Here is a 22,922-nt window from a genome sequence, read left to right as displayed (position 1 = left end):
ATGGGAACGTTTAGCCACAAGCAGATCTTTGGACAGGGATCGTCAACTATATATGTGAACTATAAAGACATTCACACATAAGCAAAAGTGAACACATTCCCACAATGGTTGCCATGAGTTGTACGTATATAAGCAGCATTTTGTGCCATGTGTAGGACAGCATGAGTGGGCCATGCAGTCAATGTGCACAGGGCCAAGTCTGCTTGTGTGGGTTTCTCTCCCTGACGGCGTCCTATGCAGCAAATCATGTCAATTCATGTGCCAATGACACCTGCGAATTTGGCACAAGCGTCACCTTCAAGGCATGCCCTTGCATGCTGAGATACCGCCTGAAGGCAGGAAAATCGCCTAGACCGTGTACTTGCTGTGGAAAGTGCCTTACTACAGGTGTATTTTTCCCCCAGTTGCACAAACGCATGCCATTGTATGTGTGGGTCCTCTGCTGTCATGCTGGCTTCTGCTGCTGCCCTCCCCCCATCCCCAAATACATCTCCTGTGACCTTGCTGGGTTCCCCCTACACTCTCTGTTCTCGGGGATTCCGGGATCTGGTTACTTGCCAGTCACAGGGGGAAAGGATTTCCCAGAAGGGCTTAAAATACCCAGCATGCCATACAGAGAAGAGGCTGGAACACACTTGGATGGATTCCCCTTTTCAAAGCACATTGTTGGGAAGGGGAAGTGAGAGAGATTGGGGCAGAGAGGAGATCGTTTAATTGCTGGGGGAGTGCGTGCCACAACCCCCATGACGGGCGCCCAACCCTCTGTTCTCTTTGCAGCCCCTTTCCCCTCCTTTCCTTCAGCTAAGGCATTTGGTGCTAGCCCAGCCCTCGAAGTGGATGGGTGTGCATGTGTGTGCAAGAGAGCGAGAGAGAGAGAGAGAAACATCCTTGGCCAAAGGACAATTCATTCCTTTTGGCAGCAGCAATCCTGCCTATAAAAGGCAAAGCCCTGAACACCACTCTGCCCAGTGTGTGCGCGCGCATGAATGCACACATGCATAGACACGTGTGTTTGCCTGTGTCTGTGTGCACCCATAGCACTGTATGTGGTGAGGACACTTGTCATGGATTGCAGCCTTGGGGAGTCAGTGATCTCATGTGGAGCCTGGCCAGCTTATGTTTCATGAAGGCAGGAGGGTGCGCAGTGGAAGTATGGCTGGGCATTACTATTTGGGAACAGTGTGGGGAGAAGAGTGTTGTGCAGTTGCTCTTTGTGAGCTGAAGCCGCTTGGTTGCTGCAGCCTAGATTGCACCGTGGGCTTGGCCAGGGTGTGGCAAAGATCTGTGCTGGGGGCGCAATGTTCTTTGTGGCTGTTCAACACGTCCGCCGCATGAAGAGCCCATGCACCTTGACAAGGCGGGTTCTGCTTGTGTGTGCCTTTGATATGGTGGGTTCTCCTGCTGTTGCACAATGTGGGAAGGTCACTTTTTTGTTCATGTCCAACTGATTGTCTACCCTGTGCCAAGGCATGTAACAACATTTTATTTTTTAGTGATATAAAATAGAACCAGTGAGGCCACCCAGTGAGCTTGGGGCAGAGGGGACATCAAGTTCTATTGCAAGGGTCATTTGCCACTCGTGCTGACTTCCAGAGGCTTGTTAAAGTCCATGGCTTTCCAAAAGTGTTGTAGTCTTGCTGTGCTAACAGCAGTATGTAGATGCAGGAAGTGTCAAGGCAGTTTTATTGGGAAAAGAACATAGACCCAACCAGTCCAGCCTCCTCTTCCCACAGTGGCTAAGCAGATGCTTATGGGAAGCCACAAAGCAGGACATGAGAGCAAAGACCCTCTCCCCACTTGTGATTCACACCCACTGGCATTTCAGGAGCATCCTGCCTCTGACAGTGGAGGTAGAACATCGCCTTGGTGGCTCGTAGCTGCTCATAGCCTTCTCCTCCATGAATCTGCCTCATCCTCTTTAGAAGCCATCCAGGTTGCTGATGACCATCACTGCATCTTGTTGGAGTGGATTCCATGGCTCAGCTGTGTGAAGAAGAACTTCCTTTTGCCCACCGTGAACCTTGGAATGTTCAGCTTCATTGGGTGTCCCCAAGTTCTAGCGTTATGTGTGAGAGAAAAACTTTTCTCTGTTCACTTTCTCCTTATGCCATGCTAAATTTTATACACCTCTGCCATGTACAGTGGTACCTCGGGTTACAGACGCTTCAGGTTACAGACTCCGATAACCCAGAAATAGTACAGTCATACCTCGGGTTGAAGTAGGTTCAAGTTAAATATTTTCGGGTAGCGCTCTGCAGCGACCCAGAAGTAATGGAGCGTGTTACTTCCGGGTTTCGCCGCTCACGCATGCGCAGACACTCAAAATGATGTCACGTATGTGCACGGAAGTGGCGAAATGTGGCACGCACAGACGCACAGTCACATCTTACGTTTACTTCAGGATGTGAACGGGGTTCCGGAATGGATCCCGTTCGTATCCAGAGGTACTTTACCACTTTACCTTGGGTTAAGAACTTTGCTTCAGGATGAGAACAGAAATCGTGCGGTGGCAGCGGGATGCCCCATTAGCTAAAGTGGAACCTCAGGTTAAGAACAGACCTTCAGAACGAATTAAGTTCTTAACCCGAGGTACCACCGTATTCTCTCTTACTTGCCTTTCTTCTAAACTCAAAGGCCACATATGTTGCCACTGTTCCTCACAGGGACTTCTCCATCTCCCTGATCAGTTTGGCGGCCCTTTTCTGAACCTCTCCTAGTTCCACCATATTCTTTTTTGAGGTGAGACCACCAGATCTGCACACAGTATTTAAAGTGCTGTTGCACCAAAGATTTGTATAATGGCATAATGATATTGACAGTTTTCTTTCAAATTCCTTTCCTAATGGTTCCTAGCATGGAATTTGGGGGGCGGGGCAACAGCGGCAACTGTTCCATGCTGTTTACACAACGTCTTAATTGAGCTATCCACTACGAACCCATGGCCAGGTAGTGAATAGGTGTATTGGGGCAGGTGTTCAAACCATTTAAACATGTTTTTCACCAACAGTTATCCAGGGCTAACAACCAAGTGCTTTATTTGAGGAACAATGAAAATAAATTCAGTCATCTGAAGTCTGGGATGAATGCAATTAGAACTAGTAATCTCCTAAACACATTCCCACTCGGCTAATCCCCTCTACCCTTCATCCTCTCCCCCCTCCACTGTCAACCGACAAAATTTGATCACCTTCCCGACTGTCAATCCATAACTCCCTCCCACATTTCATGCCCCAACTGGTTTCCTCCAAACACTAACCCCAAACGTGGTTCGTTGAAAGAGGATACCCACCTGGTTCTAATAAATGTCTGGTGACAGTTTTTAATACCTTCTCTGTGTGGAAATGGACAAAAGGAAGTACTTCTTCCCGCAGCACTTACTCAAACTATGATATTTGCTTCCACAGGATGTGGTGACAGCCACCAATTTAGACGGCTTTGAAAAGGAGATTAGACACATTCATGGCGGATAAGGCTAGCAATGACTACTCGTCATCATAGCAGCTATGTGCTCTGAGCTCCAGTCTTTGCAGGACAACAGCAGGAGAGAGAGCTATTGCACTCATATTTGGTGTGGTAGAAGCCTCCCTCCACCTTGGCTGTGCAAATTAGGGGCAGCTTTCAAAGTATTCTGTGTATTGTTGTGGTCGGAGACACATCTAAAGCACCATCCATTGCCACTGTTGGGCCCAATCAAGGAGAGAAGACGTGAGGGGTTTTCAGAGCCCCAAAAGGTCCTTTTCCTTGCAGATTTGTGTTCCTTAGCAACTATGCCTTTGTTTACCCAGCAACAGAATCACCACATGAATTTCCCCAGACAGAAAAAACAACAGCATGTTATTTCCAGAGAGATTCCAGATTTATCCCGTGTAAACGTCATAAACACATTCTTTCTCCAAAGTCTCTGGGGACCCGTATAGACAGCCTCCCAAACTGCTGCTGGTATGGCAAGAGCACCCTGTGGTATTTCTCCCCTTCCTGTCAGAGGAGAAAATCAGGGAAGTTGTACCTTCACCTAACACCTAGTAATTAATTATCATAACTGACAGTTTTCCACTGGTAATTATATAACACCCAGTTTTCATACGGCACAGGTGGGGAGTGTGTGACCCTCCAGATACTGTTGTCCTCCAACTCCCATCAGCTCCAGCCAGAATGGCCAAAGGCAAAGGATGCTGGGAGTCCAACAACATCCAGAGGGTCACAAGTTTACTGCCACCACCTCCTTTATGACTGAAAAACTCTCCCATGCCCTCTCAAGTTGCTGCTTATAATGCCTAAGAAATAATCCAGTATTGCATGGTTGTGTGTATATCCCAGAAAGGGGTCCCCAGCACAGTGTTATATAATGGTCATTGTATACATCAGATCTGGGTATGCGTGACACACCCTGCCCTGGGCATCCTGCCATGCGGCTGCCTGACATTTATTGCAGGGTGGGGAATGATAGTCTCCCACCTGCCATGTGTTAATGCTTGGGGAATTCCACCAGGTTCTCCGGGTTCTGTCTCCGGCGTTCAGACTCAGTCGGTCGGCAGAAGGAACAGAGGAGAGGGCCCTGGAGTCCTACTCCTGCACTTACTTTTGTTCCTTTCATTTTAATTGGATCTCAATTCCTCATCCCACTCAGGCTCCTTTCCCTCCCCGCTCCCCACCTGTCTCCCTCTCTGAGCTCCCCGGAAATCTGCTCTTCTGTCCACTTGTCCACAGGGATTAGGCCAATTTCTGTCCCTGGTCTCTGAATTCTTGCCCAGACTTGGCTGCAGAAAGTAGCTGGGCAAAGAGGCTGATTGTCCTCTGGCCACATCCCCAAGGTCACCGCAGGTGGGAAGCTCACCAGGCCACTCTCTGATCTTCGCCTCTGGAATGTGGCCAGGGGGATTGCTGGGGGATTTAGGCTCTTTGCTGTACCAGCCGCTGAGCGCCCTCCCCCCACCACCCACGTCGGCTCCACCTTAGCCACTTCATGGGACCAAAATACCCCCTGAGCTCAGCTCAGCTCAGCCTGAGCCCAGACCAGGGATCACATAGATTAGCTTGCTCCCGCTGCTGCCCATTCTATGGGGAAGGCAGCAAGAAAGAAGGGGGATGAGGACGCTTGAGACTTACCCTCCTTTTGGAGGCCAGTGGGCTGAGGGAGTGGGCTGGCTTGTGGGACTGACCCTTGACTCCGAGGATGTCTCTCCCCAGAACTGCTGGAGACACGCACTGCCCGCCCCTTCAGCTTTTCCTTCAACACAAGCGATTATCGGATCCTGCTGATGGACCAAGACCAGGAGCGGCTCTACCTGGGGGCACGAGACTTCCTGGTGGCCTTGGATCTTCACAATATCAACAAGGAGCCGCTCATTGTAAGCCCTGCTGCAGAGGGCCTCAAGGAGAGTCGCGCTGGGTCAGAACGAAAGGGGCCACATTGCCCACCATTACTGGGGTTGGGCTGTGATCCGCTGGATGCGTCCAGAAAAGGCTGGGTTTGGTTGGTGGGGGTAACATGGGAGGAGGTGAAGAAGAACATGGGATATTCTGGAGCAGAGGCAGCCAGGGAGATGGGCACCCTGGATTCTTGGCCAAGCTTCAGAAGGCAGCTAACTGCAAGTGCGTGAAGGCCTGGCATGGTAGGAGAAGTACCTCCACTCTATGAAAGCCAATCCCCATCCTGTTCATCTCTCTCTGTCTCTCTCTGCACAGATTCATTGGCCAGCACTTCCCAGCCACCAGAATGAGTGTCGCCTGGCAGGGAAGGGGCAGAGGGTGAGTCGTAGTTGCTGCTCCACTGCTCTCTTCTTATCACCCTGGGTATCACCTCACAACTGCTAGTGGGGTTTTTGGTCTAAATGCCCCAAATCCCTGTGGAAAGACCATTTGTCAATGTGACTATGGCTGTCCCTGAATCCAGCTGACTCCTTATTTTAGTTTCTTACATTTATATCCCGCTTTTCTTCCATTGTGGAACCTGAGGTGGCATGCATGTGGTTCCCAGGCCCAGACTTGCTTACCTTCAACAAGATGACGTGCCTTCAGGAATACCCCTGGACCTCCCGGGTTTTCTTGTGTACTTCTAAGAACAATATTACCAAAAAAAACCCAAAGCTGTTACCTCCATGACATCATCTTTGCTATCCATTGATTCTGCGTAGCCTGTGTTTCTGAGCAATGCCCCCCACCAGAAGTCAGCTCCCCTTCCTCTTTATTTTTTGGGGAAGGGACAGGGTAAGAAAATGGGGGTTGAGCCAACTTCTGGCTGCCAGGAGGATGTCTGCCAGCTCATGCCCTGTTTCCTCTTTACCCTCCAGGGCGAATGTTTCAACTACATCCGGCTTATGCAGCCATTGAACCGCACTCACCTGTACGTGTGTGGAACAGGGGCCTACCACCCAGTCTGTGCCCTCGTCAACCGTGGCTGGCGCTCTGAAGTAAGCAGAGAACCTGGATTGCTTCCCGCTGGGAGGAGAGCCACTGCTCAGTGGTAGAGACATGATTTGTATGCCCAAAGGTCCAGGTTCAATCCTTGGCATCTCCAGGTAGAGTTGGGAAGGATCCCAGTCGGAAACCCTGGAGTGTCACTGCCAGTCAATGTAACTCAGGTGTGGGCAACCTATGGCCCCACAGATTCTGCTGGGCTATAGCTCTTATGATCCGTGATCATTGGACATGGAGGCTGAGACGGATGGGTGTTGGCAGCCAACAACATCTAGAGACCCACAAGTTTCCCTGTTGTTGACCATAGTGAGTTAGAACACAAGAAGAGCCTGCTGGACCAGGCACATGACCCATCTAGTCAACCTTCCTGTTCTCCCAGTGGCCAACCAGATGCTTGTGGAAAACCTACAAGCGGGATTCGATCACAAGAGCACCATCCCCTCCCGTAGTTTCCTGCCACTGGAGTTGAGAAACATTGATGCCTCCAGCTGTGGAGACAGAACATAGCCGTCATGGCCAAGAGCCACTGATAGCCATCTCCGCCATGAATTTGTCAGATTCTCTTTTAAAGCCTTCCAAGTTAGAGGGACCAATAGTACACTGGACAAATGTACGCTACATACATCCTATACCGCTAAAAAAATTCTGGGTTCTATAGTTTGCTCAGGATTTTTGGGCATTGTAGCTCTGTGAGGGGTGAACTACAGTGCCCAGAATTCTTTAAGAGGAAAGAACGTTCTACAAATGTGCTTTAGTGAGTACACAGCCTTAGTTTAAGGCAGTTACCTGTGTGAGCTTCTGAAGAGAGAGGGTACTTCTGAAAAGGAGAGCAGGTCAAGAGTGGGATTTTGTCCCTCCACAGTTTTGGAAATGAGCTGGGCTTTAGGTTAGGTGTTCAAGGTAGGTTTCCATGCTCATATTCATGCTCTCTTCTTTTTTCATCCCTTCAAAGGAGTACCTTTTCCGCATGGTGCCTCGTTCACTGGAGCCAGGGAAGGGCAAGTGCCCATATGACCCCCGGCAGCACAGCACGGCTGTGCTTGTCAGTAAGTGACTTTGAGTGAGTTTGCACGTGTTCCTGGATGCAACCCTGCTACCATTTATCTCTATGAAGTACCAGTAGTGTTGTGCATATACATGTATTTGTCTTTTAACTCTTGTTTTTCTTACAAGAGAGCTCTAGATGAGTGTGATCCATCTTGCTTGTCAGCATATAAATGGCCACAGGTTGCCCAATGGAGCCAGAGACCATGTCATTGTGTGTTTACAGCCACCATTGTTTGATGACTTGTCTTTCTCTTGCATTTACTAGACATGCTGCATTAGCTAAGCAGCCAGTTAGCGCTAAACAGCTGATTGGCAGGGAACAAGAAGCTGCTGAGGATGTTGCAGGCCAAGAAGATATTTTCCACTGAGGGGCCATAACTTAGTTTCAGAGCACATACTTTGGAAGTATAAGGTCCCATGTTTAACCACAATTGAAAGGAGATTCAAAAACAGGGTTAGGAGACCCACGTCTAATGTTCTGGATTGCTGTTTCTCAGTTAAGGCAAACAATACTGGAGCAGATGGACCAAAGGTCTACGCTCTTGTACCCAGTTCCCTTTCCTTCAGGTTTGCATCGGCTATATGTCTACATGTGTTTCTGTGTCTATTTGACTAATGCTGCCATGTGCCTCTTCCACCGTTCTCCTCTCCCCAGATAACACACTGTATGCTGGAGTTCATGTGGATTTCATGGGCACTGATGCTGCCGTGTTCCGCACGATGGGGCCTCGACCGGCTGTGCGCACTGAGCAACATGATTCCCGCTGGCTCTATGGTATGAGGCTGATGGAGGTAGCCAGAAGTGGGTGGGGATGAGTGCTGGGTTAGCACACTTTGGATAATGGCGAGAATTATGGCTCACCTCCTGTGGCGTGAGTGGCACAGGTAGCAGGGTGCATGTTGCGGCACACCTGGAGAGCCTTGCACTTGGCAGTGCCATAGAGGCGAAACCTGTAGCCCCGTCTGCTTCTCCTCCATTAGGCTGCTGCCTGTCACTCAGCTCAGCAGACTTACGCCCGTCCTCATCCTCATTATTATTTGTGTTCATTTGTCACTTTTTTCACAAAAGTGAGTTAAAGTGATTCGTGGCATTAAAAGAAACATTAAAACTGAGTGTACAAAGAGCAGACTATGAATCTGAATGCTCATCATGCAAAAGGACAGATCCAACTCACCCACCCTGTTGAAAAAATTAGCATTACCCCAATGCATAAGAATATGTGTTATAACTAAAGCAAGCTTTCTCAACCTCGGCCCTCCAGATGTTTTTGGCCTACAACTCCCATGATCCCTAGCTAGCAGGACCAGTGGTCAGGGATGATGGGAATTGTAGTCTCAAAACATCTGGAGGGCCGAGGCTGAGGAAACCTGGACTAAAGTGTAGAAAATTTCCTAGATGTTGTACTTGGCTTGTTGTGGCACGCTTGCCCCCAAAGGTTGGCAGCCACTGGGCTAAAGTGTTTGCTTGTGGCGGACCAAGGTAACGGCACTTTCCCCCTCCCCACCAGACCCTGTCTTCCTCCACGCCCGCGTCATCCCCGACAGCTCCGACCACAACGATGACAAGCTCTACTTCTTTTTCCGTGAGAAAGCGCTTGAGGGTGCCGTGGGGCCTGCTGTGCTCGCTCGGGTGGGACGGGTTTGCCTGGTGAGCGACGCTTGGAGTGGGGGAGACACCCACCCACACGGTTGAGTTTTGGCTTGAGGCATGGGGAACCAGGCTGAGAAAGATGGAGCAGGCCGGGGGCTGCCGCCTGAGGGGTGTGTGAGCGTGTGTTTTGCTGGTGGCGATGGCTGTGTCCCCGCTCCTGCAGAGCTAAAATTGCACCTGGAGATCCTAGAAAAGGGTTCCAAATTCTGGGCTGCCTTAAATGTTGCTAAATCAAGGTCCCACTAGCCTTAGGATTACTGCTTGCTCAATGGGATGTCCCCCCATCCTACCTTTGCATACATCTAAATTTGTTCTAGGATTCCTTCAACCCCCTGGAGCAAATTTTGGGGCACATGCAGGGGGAGGAGATGGGGAGGGAGTCCTGTTGTGCTAGTAGTAATCCACACACTAACAGGATGAATTAGTTGACTACCATACAGTGTGTTGGATTTAATAACCAGACAATGCTGTACTGTACTATAGGAATTCAGAGGCAGTATGGCAGAGAAATCCATACAGATTTCTCTGTTGGGGAAATCTAGCAAGAGCTGTCTGATGCCTTGTTTGTAAACTCCCCAAGGAACAGGATAATGGACTAGAGCTGTCATTGGTCTGTTCCAGCAGGGATCTGCTTTGGGCCATATCACTCCCTTTCAGCTAGTGATCTCTGCTAGTCAGTGTCAGCAGGATTACAGCACCAAATTAGGCAACTGAGGAATAAAAGGGAGGTGTCAGCATGCTTGGGAGAACCTCAGAGTTTACAGAAGTGCAGGCTATCTTTGGCCGGGCATGTGTTTGTGTGTCAATGAAGAAATCAACACAGAAAGGCTAGCAGCCCAATGAACACTCGGTGTCTGTTGTTGTTGGGGGATGGTGTGTTGTGGAAGAGAGCACCATTGGCGGGCTGGAACCCTGAACAGGAGCGCTCCCCACTTCCACATTACTCTGTGCCTATCTCTCTGCATTCCCACAAGCACACAGAGATGCAGACACGCAAGCAAGCACACTGGTCCTGTGCCAGCTGCGCACCATAGCAAGCTTGTGGAAGGTGTAGGTATATGCACAGCCATTCTGGTCTTCGTTGTGCACAGGTTGTGACCACAACCAACTCAAATGTTTTCTTGCAAAATCCCTATTGAAATTCATGGGAGCTTGGAAAAAAGCCCAGATTCCCTCATCCTTTCATTGTGGCTTGTGCAGGGAACTTCCTGGTAGATTGTGTGTGATTAATATTTTGAATTTCCCTGACAACTGAACACATGGCCATTGAAACCTTGTCATGTGTTTAGGGAAGAGCCACTACATTCTGAGTTACGGGACATTCATGAGAGTTTAAAATGCTGTTCAGGTCTGAAATCCTCTCAGACAATTACATTAAGTATAGAACCCTACCCAGCGTGGGGGGAACCTAATGATTTACCCAGAAGCACATAATAAAGGATGCCTGAACAGATTACCCCAAATCCTTACTGTTTTTTAAAAAAATAATTTTATTTTTTATTTTGACCAAGTAATAATAATAAATAAAGAATAAAAATGTGCACCCCACCCACAAGACCATTCCATTGTAGCTATCCAACTTCCCAAAATTTCAACACCTCTCTTGCGATGGTTTGACCCCTTTCCATTTCAACAGTAAAAATTCTACAAACACCTTCCATATCTCTTCAGAATCATTTCTCTTGCATATTCCCCGTCTTACCTTAATAGCACATGTTAATTTATCTTTAATAGCCATATCCCACACCTCTTTATACCATTCTTCCATTTTATATTCACCTTGCCCCTTCCACTTCCTAGCTATAATGACTTGTGCAGCTGTCAATGAATTTGTGAGCAAGTCCTTCATAGCCTGCGAACTTTCCACCCCCTCGTAAATTGATAATAAAGCTACCTTTGGACTTTCGGTCAGCTTTTACCCAGTGATTTCTGTCATCTCCTTAAACACCCTTTGCCCAAAAAACTGTACATATTTACACCCCCACCACATGTGAACATAATTCCCGGTTTCCTGGCATTCCTTTTACTTACTCTTGTCCCTTTGCCCAGTTCATTTTTATTTTTAAACTTTTCTTCCTTATTTTTCAATAATCAAGGTATGGTTCAAAGAAAAGTGGGCCAGACCCATGTGCTTTCTTTTTGTAACTTCTAAGTCTTTCCAGAGAGTGCTGTGCGCAGGTGGTGGGCCATATAGTTATAGCACCATAGAATTGTTGGAAGGGACCCCAAGGACAATCTCGTCCAACCTCCTGGAAAGCAGGAATCGCAACTAAAGAATCCCTGACAGATGGCCACCCAACCTCTGTTTAAAAACCTCCAAGGAAGGAGAGTCCATCACTTTCCAAGGTCCACCATAGTTCCTGAATCTTCAACTGTGTAGATCTTGAAACGGTGCCACTTCAGATACCAGCAAATTCAGGTCGCACAATTAAAGTTGATTGTGAAGAGCTCTCCTCTGGAAATTAGTGCTGACCCATCTGTCTTCTCTATGGGTAACAGTGCTATTGCTGAAAAAGAGTTAGAGCAGGGGTAGACAGAAAGACCAAGCTCTGTTGATAGATCTCTGGCTGATTTGCAGCGGATCAGCAAAGGTTTCTGATGTGAGCAGAGGGTACCCTGTTCCTTATTTCTGTGTTCCCCCTCCCCACCCACCAGCCACTATTTTGCACACTGCTCTGATGGGTGGACCTTGATGTTTTGGTAAAAAAAAAGATACAGTTAAATATTTCAAGCCTGAAGCCTGCCCATCCCTGGGTTAGAGAATTTTGATCCACCCCCTAATTGAATCAACAAAGAGTCTCCTGCTGCTCTTAGATCTCCAAATCCTAAGGTCTCTGTTTGGCTTTCTCTGCTCCTCTGTGATAAAACTTTCCTACCACTTCCTATTTCATGCCCTCCATGTTCCAATTTTTTTTTAGCTTTCTGATTCTTGCTTGCATGCTGGTGTTAAGGCAAGAGGGCCCAGTACAAACAATGGCTTTCTTCATCTTCCAGCCCAGAGGTGGCTGCTGGATCTATTGTTCTTCAGGGGTGAATGAAAGCTTCCCCCGACCCAATGCAGATTGCAAGTACATCACCCTCTTTTCCAGAATGGGAGCATACTGGTGGCGGGGGAGAACTAAAGCCTCCCCCCCCAATATCCTAATCCAGACTGGGCTCTACATGCTGTCTATTTCTGCAAGAAAAGCTGTGCACTCAGAGACCAAGCATGTGATTCGCTTTGGCCACTGTAGGGATTAGCTGACAGACCCTTGTACATTTCCCTTTGCAGAACGATGATGGCGGGCAGCGCTCTTTGGTGAACAAGTGGACGACTTTCCTTAAAGCTCGGCTTGTCTGCTCGGTGATTGGAGAGGACGGCGTGGAGACTTTCTTTGATGAGCTCCGTGAGCTGCTGTTTTGGAGAGGGATTTTGTTTTGGCGGGGCAGAAATGATTTATGTTGGCAGGGGGAGGTTAAGGCCATAAGGATTTCAGGTTCCACCCTTGGTGCAGAAACCTGAGGCTTAGTGATTGTCTGTGTGTGTGCAGGTGACTGTAAGAGGGTTGAGGCACAGGAGACAGAATTGCACCCTAAGCTCTGGAGAAAGAATTGGCTTGAATGACTTAAAGCCAGGCGTAACCAGAGAGTGGCCATTGAAATATCTTGGCTCTGCCAACTTCAAGGGGTTCTTGAGGCCATTCCAAAAATCTGCCAAGATGCTTGTTGTTCTTAGCATTCCAGGTCAAGGTGGAAGATCCCAGCCCTGTGTATTCCAGTGGCCATTGGGATGAAAAATGCTTTTCTTCGTTTGGCCATTTGTAGATCTCCCTAAATTCACTGTGTAGCCAAGGATGGGGATCCTGTGGATTCCCAACTCCCATCAATCCCATCTCCAGTGTAAGCAACCTATTTCTCTGGACTTGATCCATTCCTGTGACCCTTTGGAAGGAACCCTTGGATTTCCATGTGTGTTCATAGAATCATAGAATTGGACAGTTGGAAGGGATCTGGGGATCATCTAATCCAACCCCTTGCCATGCCATTTGTTCGCTGCCATTTGCTTCAGTATGTCCCCCTAAGCCACAGCACAGATGTAATTGAGAGATACATGCAAGGTATAGGCACCAACGTCTAGGGGCTGAGGTCTATTTGGCTCCCAAAAAAGTATTTGAGGGGGCTGCCCCCCTAAAGTTGATGAGCATTGCCATTCAAATGGTGTGTGTGCGTCTTGTGATTGATTATGCAGGGCAGAGCTTACCCCCCTCCCCCAAATATTTTATTCAAGTTGTCACACCTGAGGCAGGGGGTTGGCCATAGGCCAGATGGGGACTGGCAATCTTTCACGCACAACCTACCCACCTCCCTCAAGAAGCTCTGCCTCTTTGTTTCCCTCTTCCAGGTGACGTTTTCCTGCTGCCGACTCAGGACGAGAAGCACCCTCTGCTCTATGGGGTGTTCTCCTCATTGGGGTGAGTGAACGCCCCGTGGTGGGGACAGCTGGGCTTCAGTGTTGGGGCTTAGCCTGCTCAGCAGGCCTTGGGCCTCACACAGGTGTGTGCCCCTTTCTCCCTTCTCCCTTCCTCCAGGTCCGTGTTCCGTGGCTCTGCGGTCTGCGTTTACTCCATGGCCGACATTCGCACAGTCTTCAATGGGCCCTTTGCCCACAAGGAGGGACACAACTACCAGTGGGGCCCTTACACAGGACGGGTGCCCTACCCTCGCCCAGGAGCTGTGAGTCACCAAGGCCTCTCCCTCCCCTAATGTGTTATTCCCCTCAGCGCCTGGATTTCACTGTCTGCATCCCTTTTCTCCTTCCCTAAGCTCCTTGCGATTTCTTCCTTATATTTACCCCCTCTCCTGCTTTACACTCAATTGTGTGTTTCCTTTGCATTATGGGTACAAAGAAGGTTAGCAGGGTAGGTTGGGGAAAGCTGGATCCCTACAGTTCCCCCCACCCTGGCCAAGACTCTGACTCTACTACCCGGCTCTCTTTCTCAGTGCCCAGGAGGAACCTTCACCCCAGGACTTCGCTCCACACGTGAATTTTCGGACGAGCTGGTGACGTTTGTGCGTGCCCACCCTCTGATGTACAATGCTGTTTACCCACTGCAGCGCCGCCCCCTGCTTGTGAGGACCAATGTGCCTTACAGCTTCACCACCTTGGCCGTGGACCTAGTGGATGCAGTGGACGGGCGCTATGAGGTTCTCTTTCTTGGGACAGGTAAGTAATGGGTGCTATAGTTGCTGGAGAGTGCTTAGCTAGGGATGCTTTCTGACATTGTCACTCTTCAGCCACCCCCACCGCCCCCATCAGACAGGCTGTGGTGGAAGTCACCTAGAAAACTCACCTCTTGACCTGTTCTTGTTAAAGGTGCTAATAGGTGCTTCAAGTGCATATTGAATACCACTGAATTCCCATCTGTGACCTGAGTGACTTTTCTTTTTCTTAATTTCCCCGGCTGAATGGGAAAACTGTGACTCTCCAGATGTTCTCAGACTACAACTCCCATCATCTCTGACCATGCTGCTTGGGCCTGAGGGGAGTTGGAGTCCCACAACCTCTAAAGAGCTACACAGGTTCCCCATCCCTAGCGTAGGGTTTTGAAGGTCAACACCAACACCTTTGAAGTTGTCCCTAAATACCATCCACAAGCAACCAGTTCAGCTCTTTGAAGCACTGGAGGAAAATGTCCTCCATAGCTTCTGAAGGAAGATGTCTGGGTCTTCTTCCTCCAGACCGGGGCACAGTGCAGAAGGTGATTGTGCTGCCGAAGGAACAGGGCAACTTGGAAGAGCTGACCCTGGAGGAGGTGGAAGTGTTCAGGGTGAGTGAACACGTGGCCCCCTGTTGTTGCTGCCCTAACACTGCCACCTGTCTCTGCCCTTCTCAACGTTGGCCTCTCCTCTTTCTGCCTTACAGGCTCCAGCGCCTGTGAAGACCCTGTGGATATCCTCTAAACGGGTAGGTGGTTGAGCTACCTGTTGCTGAGGAGCAAAGTAGGAGATGAGCACTCTGGGTCGCTGCTCTGACAGGGGTGCAGGTACCTGAAGGACCTTGTGGGCTTAGTCCTCCAACTATGAGAAGGGGGGTTAGGATTCCGCTGCTGTTGCGCAGAGGCTGAAGACCAGGCTTCGTCTTGTAGGAGGCAAGCGGGTGGTCTTGCAACAAGAGGAGAAATCCAGTTTCCCATTCAGCCGCTGCTCTCTCCTCTCTGCTCTGCAGCAACAGCTGTACGCCTCCTCAGACGTGGGGGTCTCCCAGCTGAGCCTCCATCGGTGCCGCGAATACGGTGAAGCTTGTGCCGATTGCTGCCTGGCCAGGGATCCCTATTGCGCTTGGGATGGGCAGCGCTGCACACGCTACAGCCACACAGCCAAAAGGTAACATCCTGAGAGTGCTAAGTTGGGAATGCAAATGCCGAGGGAAGGAGGGAGGGAAGCGTGAATGTAAGGAGAGCCTGCAGGTTGGATCAGGGCAGTGGTTCATTGAGTTGAGCGTTCTGTTCTCACAATGGCCAACCGTGTGCCTGTGGGGAGCTCCCAAGCCGGACCCCCAGAAATTCAGAGACATACTTCCTCTGCCAGTGGAGGCTAGCAGCCACTCCATGGATTTGTCTAATCATCTTATAAAGCCATCCGTGTTGGCGGTGACCATCACTATATCTTGTGGGAGCGAATTCCATTCCAGGGGTAGGGCTTGCTCTTTGCTCTGGCAGAGGCACCCAAAAACACCACTGGCAAGGGAAAGAGAAGGAGTCAGTTCCTCCAAGGCCACTTCTACGAGGGCTATTTACTGCCATCAGGTCTGATCCCTGAGCAAAAGTACAGTGGTACTTCGGGTTACAGATGCTTCAGGTTACATACGCTTCAGGTTACAGACTCCACTAACCCAGAGATAGTACCTTGGGTTAAGAACTTTGCTTCAGGATGAGAACAGAAATCGTGCGGTGGCGGTGCGGTGGCAATGGGAGGCCCCATTAGCTAAAGTGGGCTAAGAAAAGTTAAGAACAGTTTCAGGTTAAGAATGGACCTCCAGAACAAATTAAGTTCTTAACTAGAGGTACCACTGTAATGTGTGACTGTGGCTGTGGCAGGAGCATCCCTGGCTTGGCGGTTCTCTCCTCCACTCTCAGATTGGTCTGGGCTGCTCCGAAGTGGCTTCCCCAGCCCCCCTGCTGCCACCAATACTGAGATTTCCTCCCCTCCCCGCCTTGCCCTATTTGCCTGTGGTGTGTCCCTCCAGTGTGGACAAAGGGCAGAGAGCCAGGCAGCTTGTTCTAAGAGGAGGGTCTGCATGTGGAAACTTGACTGAAAACTATTTTGTTCAAATAGAAGCAGCCTTGAAGCACTAAACTGAAGGGAGGCAGGATGAGTTGGTTAAATCAGGGATGGGGCATCTGTGGCTCTCCAACTCCCATCAGCCCTGGTCAGCATGGCCAATGGTCTGGGATGATGGGAGTTGTAGTGCAACAGCATCCGGAGGGCCACAGGTGCTCCATCCCTGGCTGTTAAACAGAAAAATAATAAGCACCATGATTGATGGGACATGGGTGGTGCTGTGGGTTAAACCACAGAGCCTAGGGCTTGCCGATCAGAAGGTCAGCGGTTTAAGTCCCCGTGACAGGGTGAGCTCCCGTTGCTCAGTCCCTGCTCCTGCCAACCTAGCAGTTCGAAAGCACGTCAAAGTGCAAGTAGATAAATAGGTACCCTCCGGTGGGAAGGTAAACAGTGTTTCCGTGCGCTGCTCTGGTTTGCCAGAAGCGGCTTAGTCATGCTGGCCACATGACCCGGAAGCTGTACACCGGCTCCCTTGGCCAATAAATCGAGATGAGCGCCGTAACCCCAGAGTCGGCCACCACTGGACCTAATAGTCAGGGGTCTCTTTACCTTTACCTATCATCATGATTATGGTTGGTCGTTGTTTACTAATTTCCCTTAGCTGCTCAAAAGAAAGTCTCAAAGAAGTCTCCTGGGTTGGAAAAGGGAATGAGTTTGACCTCTTCCCTCTCATTTAGGAGGAGCCGCCGTCAGGACATCAAACATGGTGACCCTTTGCGGCAGTGCCGGGGCTTTAATGCCAAAGGTAAGTTTTCACAGCACCATCCCAGCCTTATTCTCCAAGAGTTTGTCTAATCCTTTTTTTAAAGCCATCCAAGCTGATGGAGATCCATAGTCCATAGTCCAACTGTGTGCTGTGCCAACAAGAAGTGCTAGCCAACAAATGTGCCGTTTCCCTTAACGCAAATGTTGACAAAATTTGGCAAGTCTCGGGAGGGCTGCGTGGAATGGGAAGTCCGGCTCCTCTGGGGATCAAAAGGCAGAGGCAAGCTCAGTTCCTAATTGCCACAGGAGGAAAGGGTTATCTCAGCTGCTCAGACCAGGACATGCCTGCTCAGCACTCTCAAAAGAAAAACAAATTCACTGCTTCTGCAAGGAAGGTAATGTAATAAAGGTTGAGAGAAAACTCTCTGTGGTTTGGCTGCTGCAGCAACTCCTGGCTTTATAAAAGCCAGCTCTGTTGCTGAATGAAGAGGCCATAGCACATAGGATGAATACAGAAGGTGTCAGAATCAATCCCTGGCATCTACAGGTTTTTTGAAAAGAAGGGTTGGTTTAGCAAGTGATGGGCAAGACTCTTGGCTGAGACCCTGGAGAGCTGTGGCCAGAGTACTATACGGAGCTGGATGGATAAATATTCTGACCTGGTAAAAGGCAGCTTCCTTTTCCCCTAAAAGTAATGTAATTCCAATTTAGAAGGGTAGGATTGCATATGCTGTGTTAAACATAATGAGGATTTAGAAGATAAATTTGAAGGTATTTCTTCTCTGCATTAAGTGTCAGAGGACGATCTAGATTAGAGATTGGTGGGGGTGGGAAATGAACTGAATCGACCATTTGAGGATTTACTATTGCAGGGGAGATGGGTGCCAGGATCTTCAAAAGGGGAGCACAATGACCTTCTAGTGGATTAGGAATGCAGAGTGGGATAATGCTAAGAGCCAGCACTGGGGTTGTGCAGGGAAAAGTGGCATGGGCAAGCAATGTGATCTCCACACATGGGAAGCATTTGGGAAGCATTTGTCTAAGTTGGCACGAAGCCCTCCTGATATCTCTGCCTGGCCTTCAGGAGTCTTCCCAGGCCACTTTTGATACCCCTTTTGTGCTTTTGCCTGGTGGGAATGTGTCCTTGGAGCGTCAGAACTCTTGCTTGCTCAGATAAAGTATGGAGAGAGGTCGGGTGGAGGTAGAAATCTTGTCTTTTGGCTGGCTGGAATGTAGTCCGTTGGCAAAAGTAAGCATCTCCGCCCCCTTTGGCTTCTGTCACTGCCAACCACCAACAAGCCTCCAGAAGGTTGGCCATGGGGGAATGAAAAAGATTCCCCACCCTTGTGAGACATAAACATTACTACCCCTATGCATGATACTCCTGTAATGGAAGAGTAATTCTTGCACAATGGCAAGATGGGTTGCCCCACAAGAACTGTTGCGAGTTACCAGAAGAAATGCCACCTGTGATGGGTTGTGTATGCTGGTTCTGAAAGAGAGTCTTCCTCTCTAATAAAGTTACAAGGTGCTCCAAACCTGTGTTTCTGTTTCATCCTTTTGGTGACAAAGGTGAAAGATGGGAGAACCTTTTAGAGTCTTGTTTTTTCATTGTTTATTTTGAATAATATGCTCAATTTCTTTGTTAAAGACCCTTGAGGCCATGGAAATCTTATAGAAGTGTAAGAAGAGCCCTGCTGCTTCAGAACAAAGGTCCGCCTAAGTCTGGCATCCCAGTCAGATTCTCCTGGCAAACTGGCAAGCAGAGCATGATGCCAACACAGCTCCGCTGCTTGCCCCACAGTAGTTGAAATTCAGCCTCTGAAAGTGGGTGTTCCATATAGACCTCATGGCTAATAGCCATGAATGGAGCTACATCCTCTGTGACTTTGGCATAAATGACTTTAAAGGAGGATTAGACAATGGCCTTCACCTTGTTATGAGGCAGTGAATTTCATAAACTAATGATGCGCTGGTTTAAAAAAATGCTTATTTTTGTCTGTCCGGGGATCTGCTGCCCATGAATTCCATTGGGTGGCCTAATGTGATGACAGAGGGAGAAAAACCTCTCTACCTACAACATGCGTAATTTTATGAACCTCTGCTGTGGTTCCCTTAGTTGTCCTCCTGCATTGTAAGCCACGAAGCAATCAGACACTTTAGGCTTGTAGTGATGATGCTTTAGCCCCTTGATCATCTGAGGTTATCTTTTTCTGCACCTCTTCCAGTGCTGTGCTCTGCTGAGGTGGGTTCAGCTAGGACTGTATGCTGCTCTATCCTAGTGACCTCATTGCTACTTTGGTGTAGTCTGCCTCCTTCCCTCCAGACAAATCTTCCTAAGGATTTGAGGGTGGCCTGGTGGGTCCACAGGGCTTTGCTGAAGTAGATTCAGACTGATCAGCAATAGTCTGGGGCTCAACACAAAATCTTCAGTACCTTTGACACAGGGAATTTCAGCAACAGTAAGTGGTATTCATATGTAGCGCACGCGCGCACACACACACACAACCTTTATGTACCACCAACCTCTAAGCAGTTTGCAAAAAAAAGTACAAATATGTCAAATATGGCACCTATGGCAGTGCTAATTCTGCAGATCAAAGTGGTCAAGTGGGCATACATGGTGTGATTCCACAAGTAAATAGTTGTGTTGCACAAATCCACACACACACCCTTTTTCATGTGAACACTGGTACATGTGTAGATACGGCTTGTGCCTATGTTCAATGTGACATGTGAACAACCCTCTATTCCCAAGACCTTAATAATGTGAAGAGAGCCTGCTGCATCATGCCAATGGGGCAACTAGCATCCTGTTTTCATAGTGGCCAACCAGGTGCCTAAGGGAAGCCCAAAGGACCTGAGCACAACAGCCCTCTGCCCAGCAAATACTTTCCCCCTTACACACATCCTTATGTTATTATTCCTTGTGTTAGTATCTAGTTCCTTGTGTTCAGTCTAGTTCCAAGATGTCTGGGAGGGTTTATAATTTCTTTGACAGCGGTTAGTCAGATTGCTTACACCTATGCAGCTCTTGGGCTTCCCTGCTTATGAAGAATACCTGAGGGACATCATCGCAGAAGGAAAGACAGTCTACTTTAGAGGCAACAGAAGAGAATGGGGCTAACACTATCAAGGCTTATCGTCAGGAAGGCTTACTAAAAGCCTACTCCTCTTGCCAACTGAGTAGAAGCACTTGCCAAGTCATTTCCTTTCTTATTGTTATCAGTGGCAGCTTCTGACCAAGATTCTTGCAATTTATTTACTTTTTCCAAAGAAATTTGTCTAAGGCTGGCCCTAGACGTTTTGGTTCCTGAGGCAAAGAACAAGATGGTGTCCCCTGCTCCTCACACACAAACAGATTGGGGCTGAAATTGAAACAAACTTAGCACTAGCAATGGGACAGTATCTTCCAGTTCAGAGGTTGCGGGATAAGCCTTAGGCCACACACAGCTCTGGTTGGCAACAGAAGGGAATGGCTGATGTTCTCAGGTGGAACATAGGCAGGCACTGCTGCAGAACACACACTTGTTGCCTGCGATGATTGCCTACCTCCGAGTGAAAACACTGGTGGAAGAATGTGAGATGCAAAGGTTATCTTGACTGATGCCTGTCTTCATGTTAGTGTTTCCAGAAATACAACTGTCTTAGTCTGTTTCAGCAAAGACAACAAACGTTTTGTGGCACCTTAAAGAGAAATACTTTATTATGGCACAAGCTTTGATGGACTCAAGCCTCCTTCCTTAGATACAGTGGTCATTTTTGGTGTACTTTGCTTTTGGAGTGTGGAAACTGTCGCAATGGGCAAGGCCTTCTCAAGGAATAGGAATGGAGGAATTGTGGACCTCCAAATGTTGTTGGACTCTAACCCCCATCAGTCCCAGACAGCAGAGCCAATAATGGGAGCCAGGGATGATGGGAGTTGTAGTGCAGCAACATCCAGAGGACCATAGGTTCCCTATCCCTCTTGTAGTGTGGGATTTTGCACCTCTAGGCCAGCTCTGAGAGGATTTGGCTGTGATATCAGTCATGGTCAGGATGTGTTAGTTGCTAACTCAGTGGCTGACAGTTTCATCAATGGGAGAAATGGTATGCAAAGCTTAATTTATTTTAAAGTTGTTTTGTACTTTCCCTGGAGAATGTTTCTTTATCACTAGCCTGCCCCTTTAGCACAGTCTCCTGGGCCAAATCTTGTGCAAATTGTGGCAAAGCAATCTACCTTTTGAGCCGGATCAGGATGGTCAAGATGTAATCATACAGAGTTTTGCCAAAGTGGTGTTTCCAGCTTTACTCACTTTCCTGCCTTAGCTGGCGCTTGAGTGGGGCTGTGAGATTGTGAACATCCAGTTACTGCTTTGTCAACTGTACTGCAGGATCATCTCAAGCTTGGTAGGTTTGAGGATCACAGGTCTCAGCTATCAAAGCAGGGTGTGCGTGCTAGTACTTCTTGCTATTCTCAGCTTATCTGAAGGTTAAATTCTTCTATTAAATTCTTCGATATCAGGAATTTCTAAGTGTTGCTTGCTTGCTTCTTCTGGCTGCAGGAGTATGTTTTTGTCATATGCCTATTCAGATGCAGAATGTTTTATCTAGGGTATACTAAAAAGATGCTACATCAGTTCCACAATGAAGGCATTCCCTTATCTCAAATTGGCAGTGAACACTTCCTAAGAGCGAACTCTGTACATCCCTGTTCCTGGACTTTTCTACATTAATTTGGCAATTTTGGCAGTCTTCCTGCATTGTGAGGTGTGGTATCATTGGTAATGGTTGTCATTCCTCTTGTCCTCCACTTCAGAAAGTAGAAAAGTTGGAGAGGGGAATGAAAGGCATTTTTGATGGCCCAGAAGATACAGGATACAAAATGGAGTCTAACTAAAAGGAAGGTGGGCTGAAATGTGGTAGGCAAATTTAGTCTCCATAGCATTTCTGATCTCTAATAGGAAAGCAGCAAATTTCTGTTTTTAATTTAATTTTTGTAATTTTTGCAACTGAGGATGTCCCCATCCAAAGCAACATTCTTAAACAGATACGGTGGGTATTTTTTGTCCATGATTAGCCTCTGCTGAAGTTGTGACAAAGGACTCTCCTAAATTTTTGTAATACTGCTTGAGCCTTACTTACACTTTGGTCCAGAATCCAGCACTAGCTCTTTTCCTAGTGACTGACTTGGCTGCTCAGCTCTGTCACATTTAATGCAGATTCAGCAAAGTGTGATCTCCCAACGTATTTACTGCTTGCCAGGTGGTTGGCAGCTTTACTCCATTGGAAGACTTATTACGATGTATCTAAATCAGGCATAGGCAAACTCGGCCCTCCAGATGTTTTGGAACTACAACTCCCATCATCCCTGAAAGCTGGTCCTGTTAGCTAAGGATGATGGGAGTTGTAGTCCCCAAACATCTGGAGGGCCGAGTTTGCCCATGCCTGATCTAAATCAAAGGCACCATTGGCTTGAGTTTTTGTGGGTTATTGAACAACTCATTCCTATCTGTTGGAAGCACTGGAGAATGAGGGGTGCTTGTAGGCGTTCAGTAAGGCATCACTGGTGTGATCCATCGCTCCTAATGACCGAAGTGCTTTTAATATAGTTCATAACATGCTGTTACGGCTTTAGAGAACTGAACCCACACCACTCTCATCTAACAAGACTGGGATGAAATTATGTTGACTTTTGAAATGTCTAGCAGAAAAAAGCATTGGTCCTCCTGCGATTTATATTCCCAACCATTGAACAAGCTGATCTGGTTGGGCCTCTCATTAACTGAGCTCATTGCTTTGC

General features: G+C 48.3%; 1 protein-coding gene across 11 annotated transcripts in view; it reads left to right on the top strand.

Annotated features, from left to right (window-relative positions):
• LOC310696170 (semaphorin-3F-like) overlaps positions 1 to 22,922 on the top strand; it is a 31,045-nt gene that overhangs the window by 5,204 nt on the left and 2,919 nt on the right. For all 11 annotated transcript variants that reach the window (XM_083481321.1, XM_083481325.1, XM_083481326.1 and 8 more), the window contains 14 exons: positions 5,188 to 5,348; positions 5,686 to 5,748; positions 6,291 to 6,410; positions 7,370 to 7,463; positions 8,120 to 8,239; positions 8,973 to 9,112; positions 12,387 to 12,501; positions 13,497 to 13,566; positions 13,684 to 13,828; positions 14,096 to 14,318; positions 14,834 to 14,922; positions 15,018 to 15,059; positions 15,321 to 15,478; positions 17,113 to 17,180. In XM_083481321.1, the coding sequence (XP_083337447.1) occupies positions 5,188 to 5,348; positions 5,686 to 5,748; positions 6,291 to 6,410; positions 7,370 to 7,463; positions 8,120 to 8,239; positions 8,973 to 9,112; positions 12,387 to 12,501; positions 13,497 to 13,566; positions 13,684 to 13,828; positions 14,096 to 14,318; positions 14,834 to 14,922; positions 15,018 to 15,059; positions 15,321 to 15,478; positions 17,113 to 17,180 (1,608 nt within the window). The remainder of the gene's footprint in view (positions 1 to 5,187; positions 5,349 to 5,685; positions 5,749 to 6,290; positions 6,411 to 7,369; positions 7,464 to 8,119; positions 8,240 to 8,972; positions 9,113 to 12,386; positions 12,502 to 13,496; positions 13,567 to 13,683; positions 13,829 to 14,095; positions 14,319 to 14,833; positions 14,923 to 15,017; positions 15,060 to 15,320; positions 15,479 to 17,112; positions 17,181 to 22,922) is intronic.

The sequence above is a fragment of the Podarcis liolepis genome (genome assembly GCF_965112155.1).
Source record: "Podarcis liolepis genome assembly, chromosome: 17".
Classification (NCBI taxonomy): domain Eukaryota; kingdom Metazoa; phylum Chordata; class Lepidosauria; order Squamata; family Lacertidae; genus Podarcis; species Podarcis liolepis.
The sequence above is the reverse complement of the archived record's forward strand: the minus strand, read 5'-3'. Positions and strand labels throughout refer to the sequence as shown.